The 12,468-nt window shown below is 39.1% G+C and overlaps 1 protein-coding gene across 1 annotated transcript; it reads right to left on the reverse strand.

Annotated features, from left to right (window-relative positions):
* Nucleotides 1–1,785: 1,785 nt before the first annotated feature.
* On the reverse strand, nucleotides 1,786–11,161 carry LOC131980224 (caspase-8-like). Its single transcript, XM_059344437.1, has 7 exons — nucleotides 10,961–11,161; nucleotides 6,461–6,586; nucleotides 5,112–5,207; nucleotides 4,186–4,303; nucleotides 3,958–4,085; nucleotides 2,875–3,251; nucleotides 1,786–1,921 (listed from the first exon to the last, which is right to left on the reverse strand). The coding sequence occupies exons 1-7, from the start codon at nucleotides 11,159–11,161 to the stop codon at nucleotides 1,786–1,788; spliced, it is 1,182 nt and encodes a 393-aa protein (XP_059200420.1).
* Between the last annotated feature and the right edge of the window lie 1,307 nt (nucleotides 11,162–12,468).

Raw genomic sequence — 12,468 nt, forward strand, 5'->3', positions numbered from 1 at the left:
ATTCAGGTAGCCTATAGGTAGGTAGACCTTCTGTAAACTATAATACTTTGGTTTTTTAAGTAAAACACAATCCACGCTAGCTACCACACTAGCCGCTAGCTGCTATATGTTTAGCATTGAGGTGATACTTGAGGCTGGATGTGCTGCGGTGATATGTGAATTCCTTGTTGCATAGCAACACAACCACGCTCTTATCGACCTCCTGCCTTGTTATGTCTTAAAGATATTATTTGGAGCCACTTATTTTTCAAATGTCTAAATGTATTCTGGGCTACACGGTGGTTAGCGATCTCGCCTCACAGCTAGAGGGTCGCCGGTTCGCCTCCCACCTACGGCTCTTCTGTGTGGAGTTTGCATGTTCTCCCCGTGTCAGCGTGGGTTCTCACCGGGTTCTCCGGCTTCCTCCCACAGTCCAAAAACATGCACTTAGGTTTAATTGGTGACTCTAAATTGCCCGTAGGTGTGAATGAGAGTGTGATTGTGATTGTCAGCCCTGCGATAGTCTGGTGACCTGCCTCTCGCCCAATGTCAGCTGGGATCGGCTCCAGCCCCCGTGACCCGAATGCGGTTAATGGTAATGAATGAATGAATGAATGAATGAATAAATGTATTCTAAAGTCTACAAAATATGAAACATAAAATATATTCTTTGTGATTATAGAATCTTAATCAGTTTAAGCAAATGGAATATATGTAATCAAAGTAATCAGTTTCTAAACCAACATTAACACACAAACATAATCATTGATTAATATATAAATGAATATAGATAGTACCAAGGTTGACCTTTGATAGTGACCTGCGTCACGCACAGAGACAGACAACAGAGACAGACAAAAAAGAAGCAGAGTAATCAAATCATTTAACAAGGTAGAATAATCAAATTATTTTAACAATCCCCCTTTTGACCTCTTATCCAAGAGGTCAACTAAAACATGTCTTCGTCTTCCGCATTGTCACAATCATCATCATCAGCTGCATCAGTGAGCAGCCAAGCATGCAATTCAGAGTGATTTAGTGGTATTTGATATGGGGAAGGGGATTTACCTTCGATGACCATGGAGATGAGGCAGACACAGACAGAGCAGATATGAGAAATACACACAACACCACTATGCTTGTGTCGTCAATATGTCAATTCCTCCACATTGTCAGTGGATTTACTCACCATTTAAGTGTTAGAATGGTAATTCTAAATAATAATACAATTACCACCATACGGAGGGACCTCTGTGTCCTGGTGTGGGCTGTTAGAAAATAGCTTGAGGAAACCTTGAAAAATGAATAATCTGACTCCAACACCAAAATCCTCACCTATTTTCTCTGCGGAGGTCATTGATGGGGAATGATGAGCAGGAGACGTCCAGGTTCTCAGTTTAACATAATTTTATTACAATACGTCAAGAAATGTACAGTTACAGAGATCTCCCGGTCCAAAACTCTTCATGTCCCTGATACACACAGACGGGTTTCAGTTTGTGAAGTCTGAACCCCGTCTCTTTCCCTCAGACCCAATATTTATCCTAACAATTGTTTACTAAACATGAAGGTAGATTTCTTCCAGGAAGTTCTGCCTTCTTGATCCGTTGATTCGTCAGTTTTAATCAATACAGGGAAACATCATGTCACCGGGCCACAATCTTCTGATGACCGGCACATCAAGTCCTGACCTGGCACACACGTACACACACACACACACACACACACTGCAGTCGTACACACAGTAAATCTGACGGATCTTTATGAATCGGCACATGTTCAGCATAGCACTTGATCCCCGGCAGCTCACACAAATTTGAGGACGAGCTTCTTGGTGAGGGTGTACTTGGACTCTGGCATTTGTTTGTGGTTTCCATAGTCTCCTTTGCCGACCTGCCTGTTCACACGAGTCAGCACAGTGAGGATATCATCCATCTCAGAGCTGCACAGAAAAAACAGGACACACGTTACAAATGATACATTGTTAGTGGTGTTTAAAGTGATGAAACACGCACACACACACACACACATTTGCATATATGTAAGTAATGAATTAAAAAATAAATGATGCTACTGATGCAAAATAATAATAAGTTGTGGGCAGAAGGCTGAATTATAAAGACAGTAGAAATACTGTTATCATATGACACTAAAAGAGTCAGCACAGTGAGGATATCATCCTTCTCAGAGCTGCACAGAAAAAACAGGACACACGTTACAAATGATACATTTTCCACTAAGAGAGAGACTTATGGTTCCTGATTAGGAAAAAGCCGTATCATGTTCCTTTTTCTGTCAGACCTACTGTTAACACAACTGATGCATTTTTCATACATTCTCTTGACAAACAATATCACGCGTCATGAATCTTAAGCCCTACACTTTGGGAACACCATATATATTATCAGAAAGTAAAGAAACACAATATACATCTAAATGTTTTCATATTTCCCCTAAAATGACATTGTTTGATACAACCCAATGACGCTTATGATCGTACCAGTGTGCTTATTCTGGTAAATTACCTGAATTAGAGAAAACACAGCTGGGAAATTACATTTAAGAGTCCTATGATACTGTCTGTATCATTTACTTTGATTAGGTTCAGGGAACACACTCACGCGCACACACACACATTTACATATATATATGTTATGAGTTAAAAAATAAATAATGCTACTGATGCAAAATAATAATAAGTTGTATATATATATATTCTTCTGTTTCTTTGCATTTTGTTAATTGATAAAAAATAAACTATTAACATTTCTATGTTTGAAAGCATTCCTATTTTACAGCATTGCACTGCAATACACCACAGCAAATTCTGATTCTGATTCTGAAAAGGGATTTTTGGGTACTCACACAACAGAACCAGATGGAGGCGTCTCTCACCTTTCTGCTGATCTTATCAGCTGTTTGCACAGCTCCTGGATGTAGATGGAGCCTGTGGTGGTGTGTCGAAACGACTTGAAGTCTGGCACCGTAGCCATGCCCAGCAGGAAGTCAGCATCACAAGGCACCATCTCCCTCTGCTCAGAAGAAATTGAATCGTCCTCCAGACTTCCTCCAGACTGACTTTCTGGGCCTAACATGGCTCCTCTCTGGTAGTCACTTCCCTGACAGGCTTGGATGAAGAACAGTTTGGGCTTCCCAGCCAAGGAGGGAGCGGCCAAGCTGGTGAAGGGCTGTGTCAGCTCTCCCAAGGACACCTCCTCCTCATCAGTCCCACCGACAGTTCCCTGTTCTCCATGGGAAAGCACGCATACCACCTAAGAACAGAGGCAGACTTGCTTTTTAAAAAATGTAGTTATGTTTCAATCTAAGTGGATTTTTCGATGGTGATTCCTGGTGATAACTTAATGATGCTGGAGTTAAACATGACATGATTTTGTATGCACACAAGTTGTAGCTACACGTTTTTTTTAAAGGGATTGTCTTACAGACTATTGTAAAAAATAATGTTTTAAAGGAATAGTTCAACACTCTGGAAAAGGGGCTCCGTTGCTTTCCATTCCAATTCCATTGACATTATCTGGGTGTCTTAATTGGGTTTGGAGAACTCTGTCATTAGTCGGACTAACACCTTTACATGCATTTCAGTTGCCCAGTTATAGTCGGATTAAGGCAATAATTCATTTTTTTAAGTGTCATGTAAAGATGTCTCATGCACAAAGATTATTGTTACACCCATCCTGTTTTAAGAGTTCACTGTCTCCTGCTATCCAGCAATCACATACAGAAATATATTATATCTAACATTAGTGCATAGCAAGAGGCAATGTTTAAGACTATTGTTTATTCAATTTAAGAATACCATCTAAGATAGCAGCTTGTAAGCATAGCTTAGCATAACGACTAAAAACGGCTCGCCAAAGTCCACCCACGAGCACCTCTTCTCGAGCAATTCTTCTCATGTATTTCTATACAGTAAAATACAGTCTATACAGTAGTTACAGCTCTAAAGGTGTTGCTCACCAAGGCATCATCATCCGAAAAGTCCCTTTTGCCCAGCTCTTGTAGTTCATGTCGGATATCTTCTGCAGTCAAGTTTTCATGTATCTCCATAGTGAAGCCGAGCTGGGTGAACACTTTACGCAGAGCCACTGTGTCACATAAAGGAGAGAAATGTGATGAGGATTAACTCTGAGCATCCTCAGCCCTGAAGGGAGCTGGGTAACTAATAAATAAACAAATCACACATACTTGCATCTTCTTGAGTGCCTTTTCGTCTTTTCAGCCTTGTTCCCAGGAATTCCTCGTTATTGATGACCACACACAAACCACGTGGTTTATGAGTCAGGGCGTAGTAATCTTCCTGATTTGCAAAAGCAACAAACACATAGACAAATCATTAATGTTAAATAAATGAATGAATGATAGAGAGGTATATGTTGTGTGAATAGTTTCTCAAAGAGAGGAGGTCTCTCTCTCTCTCTCTCTCTCTCTCTCTCTCTCTCTCTCTCTCTCTCTCTCTCAATTCAGTTCAATTCAATTCAATTGGCTTTATTGGCATGATGTAACAATGTATATATTGCCAAAGCAAGCATCAGAAAAAAAGATAACAAGATAAGGAAAGCAATATTTACAATAAATTATTATATTTAAAAGAAAAGAAAAACTAATAACAATAAAAGAAAGCAATATTTACAATCATTGAATTACAATCAACATATAATTTATACAATCTAACTGTCCCAGCAAAAAAAGAAGAAAAAAAAAAAAAAAAAAACAACAGCTGTGTGTCACTCGCTGTCCCTCAGTGTGTGACAGGCAGAAACATAGACTTTTCACACACACGTTAAAGTTTCTGATTAAGAGTGCCTTACCACAATATATGTACAGATTGGGAGTTTGGTTTATTTATGCTTCGTTTGCTTTATGCTTTATGCTTGCTTTTAACTTTATGAGTTACACTGTATATGGAGAATTTTCTCAATATAGGCCTACTGTATGTCACTAACAATATAAATGTCGCCATTTTAGACAAGAACTCTTAAGTGTTGTTTTTGGTGCTAAAATAAGAGCTGGACAGCCTTTTCTGATTTGTCCTCAGTTATAAATTAAACATATATGAAGAGTAAGTATGGTTAGAAAGAGAGCATTTTATAAGTGTGTTATGTGTTCCTTACCCTCATTTTATCATTTAGCTCTTTTTCATGCTGTGCCTTAAGAGCCTCAATATCTGCCGCCATGTTTTCAGGCAAGTCTGCAAGTCGGCTCTGAATCTGAAAACAAAGTGGTACAAAGTAAAGATTTACGGTTTACAGCTCCGTCCTGCAGCTCGCCTCTGTGGGAGGAAACAGACATAATATCAACATGTATATCGTATAGCAAATGAACTAACTGAATTTATAGAGGTAATCTAATGTGGGTACGTAAATTATATGTCTCACAGAGTGATTTGTAATGGCTGCAGTCACATACAAATGCAGGTGAGTGACCATCTTTGTTACAGGTTCAGGCTGTAATTTCGCAGGTCAAAGTTCACTTCAGTTGAACTCCACGCAATACGAATTTTCTTCGCAACCAGAAGCAATTTTTTCCTTCCTTATCTTTATTCTTTCAATTTGAGAGCAGGATTGATTTTGCCTTCAGGTTGTTTCACTGCTCTCTCAAACCTCTTCTCTTGCTCTCAAAATATCACTGCTCACACTCAGATTTACTCTTTTTGGTAAATGGACCAGCACTTATATATCACTTTTCTAGTCGATTTGCGACCACTCAAAGCGCTTTACACTATAGACTGCGCTCATTCACCCGTTACTGGTGGCCAAGGCTACCAGGGCACACTGGTACCACCTGCCACCATTGGGAATTCATTCTCACACCAATGAACGCAGCATCGGGAGCAATTTGGGGTTCAGCATCTTGCTCAAGGATACTTCGACATGTAGGCTGCCATGGTCGGGGATCGAACAACCAACCATCCGTTCAGTAGGCGACCACTTTACCAACGGAGACACAGCCCTTCTTGAGCTCAAAACTGTGTGTTAGCACTAAAAACTTGTGCTCAGACCACAGTGCACGCACTTGGAACTTGAGCGAGACACTATCAACCACATGTTTCTGATGCTGACATGTTTTGTTCAACAGGATAATCTTCGCAAATGAACACCACTTTTATGATGTTTGAAGCATTAATGCAGCTGATGAAATAAAAAAACTAGCGTTATGCTATAGCGAACTACATCACGGCCGCATGACTTGACTAAGGATGGGTACCTTTCACATTTGAACCGATACAGTACCGATACCCGGTACCTGGGAATCGGTACCGGTACTCAACGGTACCAATTTTCAAAACAATATAAAATCCAGGATGAGCAGTGCTTTATTGACAGCTAATATCCTGCACTACAACACTAATAACAACTGGCTATATTGATGTTAAAAATCAGTGACAGCAGAGAAACACAACAAATGTTAATTTTTTTGTTAATTACATGTACTGTATGTGCATGTACAAGAAAGCACTTACCTTTTCACACAAATCACCAAGCTTAAACTCCTTAAAATGCTTGCATTGTGTCATGAGACACAGAAGTGAAGCAATGTCAAAGTCTCCCACTGAACTATGGTCTTTGTGACCACATGGCATGTAAACCTGAAAACAGGAGACGGTGTCATTAACGTGAAACAATCACACTGAACCGACTTTACATAAAAAGCGCACCAAGCTAATCTCCACCAGACTGAGAGTTCTTTGCTCGTCTTTTTGCGAACAGACCTGACCTGACACAGCATGAATTCAGACCTTTTACACTTTGACATCATGATGTAGTCATGGCAGCATGTCGGCTGCCCTTTGATCTGTCTGTTGCACATAAATGGCAACAAAATATTTTATTTTGGGTACACAGTGTTGCAATATCAGTCAGTGTATCCCTGATCATCCTGAACTTGACAGACGTGAAAAAAGCATGAATTCAGACTTTTTTTTTAACACATCAGCATCATGTTGTAGTTATTTCGGCATACTTTTAATTCCTACATCATATTTATTCTTGTCATTAAAAAAAATCAATTGATTCATTTTTATTTCTGGAACAGCTCAATAATAAAATTGTCAAATCTTATTTTAGTTTCTTTTTGTAAGTCATATTTTAGTTTCTTTTTGTAAGTCGATATAAATGTAATTGACTTTGTTTAATGGGTACACATTCCCATTTGACACCCTTTAAGAGATTAAACATGTGATGAAGACTGTAAACGTACCTTTGCCACTTCCCATTTATTTTGGGACCACAGGTGTGGTTTACAGTTCAACCACGTCACATTTCCTTGCTGACTGGTATGGTTGGCCAATATTGCATCCATCCAAGGACGACACACCTCACAATCTAAAGGAGGCATCTGTAAAATTGGCATGAAATTAGTCAAAGGAGGTTTTCCTACAAAAATCTTATCTGAAATTAGGGGACTATGTAACAATAATATTGTTATGTTAAATGATGGGGACAAAAGGGGATGCTGGAGGGCTTTCCAGTACATGATTCTGAGTTGTCCATTATGGGAATAATGTGCTAATATTTTCACCAGAACACATTTTGGGGAAGATAATACAGAAGCCCTAAAAAGGAATGGTTCCAGCACAGATCAGGAGTTAAATATGTTGTTATCGCAGGAAAACAAAACGTTGTTTCCTCTGAATAATTATAATGTTTGGGTCAAGTCAGCCGAAGTAAATGCCTTCAATCAGCCCAGATCAGCTAAGGGTAAGTAGGTGTATTGTAACAATTACTTCCTAGGCAGCGCACACATGCACAAAATGAAGCTAACTAGAAAATTTCCTCTGGGGAAATTCTGAAAGGGCCACGGGGGCTACTGCCGGTGTGTGTACACTATGATGAGATTCTTCAGAGATTTCAAACTATGCCCTTTAACCTCAAAATATGTGTGTGTGTTTGTGTGTGTGTGTGTGTGTGTGTGTAGATGTAATTAAAATCACATAAAGTTACCTGTGTGTGTGTGTGTGTGTGTGTGTGTGTGTGTGTGTGTGCGTGTGTGTGTAATTAAAATCACATAAAGTTACCTGTGTGTGTGTGTGTGTGTGTGTGTCTGTGTGTGTGTGTGTGTGTGTGTGTGTAATTAAAATCACATAAAGTTACCTGTGTGTGCGTGTGTGCGTGTATGAAGCATGTTTATGCATGTGTGAGGAGTGTGCGCACTTTAGTGCATGTGTGTGTGTGTGTGTGTGTGAGTGTGTGTGTATCTGTAACTGTAATCACATCAAAGATCAAAGGCAATCAGATCAAAGCAATCAACAGAATTAACTGCAGCTGTTAATGTTTCGAAAGAGTGACAGCAGCCAGAGGTGGACAGACTCGAATTTCTGGCCTCGAACAGAAAGCATTTTTGGCAAAACCATTATACCTATCATTGATCCAATTTCACTTTGAGCGTCCCGAGTTCTTCCTGAACGTCTACATGTGATTTTTTTAAAGAAAAATGAAAAAATAGCTTTGTTAGAGCGATCTAAAAAAACTGTTCCATCTTCCCTTTTTCCGAAATCTCCCTGCGTTTTTAAAATGGGAGCCAATGAGGCTGTTGGTGGTTTTGGTGGCGAATCTGTGTGTCGTACGCCCAAACTATAACTCTGACAGCTTTACCAGAGGATTGTGAGTGAGAAGACAAATTTTCCTACATTTCTATGTATAAATTATTTCTGTAGAGTGGAATTTGCGGCCTGGAGCGCAGTTTTCAAATTTATTTTTTGACAATTATTTCTCTCCCTCTACACTCTGGCAATGATGTCACACACTGTGACACGAACATTCCGTGCAATACACACCCATTATAATCTCAGAATTTCTCCAAAAATGATCATGGGCTTCGCCCCGAGCACTGGTCCCTACAGCTATTGCTGTATGGGACCAGTGCTCGGTGCGATTGCCCCGAGCACTACTGTTATACTGTGGATTTTTTCTTCTTCCTCTTCCGGACGCTTTTCGTCCCGCTACTAGTCCTACAACTTGAAGAGTTGCAGGACAATTTATATATCAAAACGTGCGGTTTGATCGGGATCGGTGTGCTATTACTTTTCTCTACAGAATACAAATTTTTATGTCTTATGTCGCGAAAAACTGCCCAAAATTTTGCATTGAAATGAATGGGACGGCCGAAAAAAAATGAGCGAAAAAGAACAATAATTGGAGATTTTTAAACATCTACTTCTCCGGCATAATTTCACCTAGAGACTCCATTTAAACTTTAAACAGTAGACACAAGTCTTGTGTATTTGGTGTATTAATCCACTTTTCGATAGGTCATATAGTTTTTTATCAATCCCTGTTCAATGACCATGATCATTTTTGGAGAAATTCTGAGATTATAATGGGTGTGTATTGCACGGAATGTTCGTGTCACAGTGTGTGACATCATCGCCAGAGTGTAGAGGGAGAGAAAAAATTGTCAAAAAATAAATTTGAAAACTGCGCTCCAGGCCGCAAATTCCACTCTACAGAAATAATTTATACATAGAAATGTAGGAAAATTTGTCTTCTCACTCACAATCCTCTGGTAAAGCTGTCAGAGTTATAGTTTGGGCATACGACGCACAGATGCGGCACCAACACCACCAACAGCCTCATTGGCTCCCATATTAAAAACGCAGGAAGATTTCTGAGCTCTCTGAGATTTAACAGTTTTTTTAGATCACTCTAACAAAGCTATTTTTTCATTTTTCTTAAAAAAAAAACAACATATGTAGACGTTCAGGAAGAACGGATCAATGATAAGTATTATTGTTTTGCCAAAAATGCTGTCTGTTCGAGGCCAGAAATTTCAGTCTGTCCACCTCTGCTGTCAGGTGCCAGTTAATTCTGTTGATTGCTTTGATCTGATTGCCTTTGATCTTTGATGTGATTACAGTTACAGATACACACACACACATGAACTGAAGTGCGCACACTCCTCACACATTCATACATATGCTTCAAACACACACGTGCACACACACACACACACACGCACACACACAGGTAACTTTATGCGATTTTCGCTACACACACACACACACACATTTTGAGGTTAAAGGGCATAGTTTGAAATCTCTGAAGAATATCATCATAGTGTACACACACCGGCAGTAGCCCCCGTGGCCCTTTCAGAATTTCCCCAGGGGAAATTTTCTAGTCTTTTTTTATTACTTGCATCTAAGCCGAAAGAAAGACCAGACAAATTCTGCTGAAGCGACAGAGGTTCTTTTAGCAGGGCTGAAATGTTTCTATGCGGATACCTGGGATGCATGCAATGAAAGTACCTAATTTTTCACATCTGAATACTGACAGAAACATGAATTAATGGTAAATTGAACATGCTTAACTTTCAAAATGGGTGATACATTTATAAAGGGCATAGCTAACACGATCCATACCTCTTGTGAACACAATCCATTTAATCTTATTTTCATATATGTATTTTGTTAACACCTTATTTTGAAAACCGGAGGTAGTTCACTTAGCTGGTTTGATACAGTCTATGGGTTTGACACAAACATGAGCAATAAGAGGAAATACTTTTGTTTCTTTGCAATAAAAAGTTATGTAACTCCTTATCTCGAGATAACACATTTGTCGTTATCCCACTATTAGCCCACTATTCAACAATTTTGGGTCGCCCGCCACATAATATAAATATTTACATTTCTTCATGCCACCCTGTGAGCTAATATTTTCTACATCCGCCCGGCCCGGCATTACATCAGCCAGGGTGAGAAACTTTTACCCTCAGACATATTTTATATTTATTATCAATATATTTATTGTGTATTTATTCTACCAGACATGTCACCTGACATATAAGGGGGGAAAAAGCCCGGTAGCCTACTTTTCCTCCCTCCAAACTGACACATCTTGCCCGCCTTTTCTACACAGACACCTGTTGTCGTCCTGTGTAGCAGGTACTCTTTTCACTCTTTAATTTCACATTTCACATTAAACATGAAATAGGCCTATGTTATCACAGTTCCTGTCCATACCTCGTTTGGTCGTGGTTTCCAGCTCTCAAAGTCACAGTTCTTGACACACGGATCCGCGCCGCATTCATTTTTCAGTTCAAGGTGGAACTTTTCAGTTTCCTCATCGATGAAAAGCTTCAACGATTCCTCAAGACACGTCAACTCAACGTCTCTGAACCAATTATTTTGTTTTGGCCCGTTAAATGCCATAACCATCTCCATGTAGGCCTCTAACGAAGTGAAAGTTTTCAGAGGAATGAGCAGGAAGAGCAGAGCCGTGTCTGTGGAACAGGTGAGACCGGGTCCTGGCTAGATTAACGCCCTTGCCTCTTCGGACACACCCTTCTGAATCCTGACTCTCAGCAAGGTGACGTGCCAATTTGTCATTGGGTTTTTTTTTAGGGCGGTTGTGCGCCCTCACATAGATTGCGCCCTGGGCGGTTGCCCACAATGCCCATAACAAAAACCGGCCCTGTGCAATTATTAATGACCATATTTGTTCACCTGATTAATATAAAAATAAAAAGTTAACCTGATCTTCGTTTATTGAGCCCTATTTCTTCACAGACCATTTAGCTACTGTCCTCTTACATGGTTTTAAAGCTACTGTTATGCATTTTTGCTGTCAAAACATTTTTAAATTAATTAATTGTTTTTTGATAGGGGATGTGGGTAATTTTACAGTCCATGTTTGTAGCTTCTGGTGGAGGGGAAAACAATTCTATGTTCTTTATTGACTTTGTGTTGTGTAAAGGTACCTCCTGGTTAATCCCATCTGCTAGTGAACACCAAAACATCTTTTTTAAAGCAGCAGTTTTGTGGTATGCACTACCAACAGTGGTGGAAGAAGTATTTAGATCCTTTACTTAAGTAAAAAATACTAATACCACACTGTGAAATTACTCCACTACAAGTAAAAGTCCTGCATTCAAAACTTACTGAAGTAAAAATACAAACGTATCAGCATCAAAATGTACTTAAGGTATCAAAAGTAAAAGTCCTCCTTATGCAGAATGGACCCACTTAGATTGTTTTATATATTCTAAATATATTATTAGATTATTTGCATTGATGCATTTATGTAATAAGCGTTTTAATTTTGTAAAGATAGGGCTCATTTTAACTACTCAATATAATGTTATGACTTTTTTTTTTTTTTTAAGACTTCTAATTTATCATGTTTTTTATGTTAAGTTTTGACATGGAAAGTAACTAAAGTTGTCAGCTAAATGTAGTGGAGTAAAAAGTACAATATTTGCCTCAAAAAGTAGTGGAGTAGAAGTATAAATCAGTAAAGAGTAGGTTCAGTGAACAATTAATTTCTGTATTTAGTTTAAAAACAATATTAGCACATGAACATTGTAGCAAAGCAGCTTGCATGATAAATCACGATTAATCCATCAATGCACAGAGGGTACATACACAGATAGTGACTTACGTCCACAGAGACAGACACACAGATTATTCTAACAGTTGTCAACATCTTGGTTTTTCAGCCAAACCTGTATTGGTTTTTGCAGCTGTTACAT

Source organism: Centropristis striata, chromosome 11, assembly GCF_030273125.1.
Source record: "Centropristis striata isolate RG_2023a ecotype Rhode Island chromosome 11, C.striata_1.0, whole genome shotgun sequence".
In the NCBI taxonomy this organism is placed as follows: domain Eukaryota; kingdom Metazoa; phylum Chordata; class Actinopteri; order Perciformes; family Serranidae; genus Centropristis; species Centropristis striata.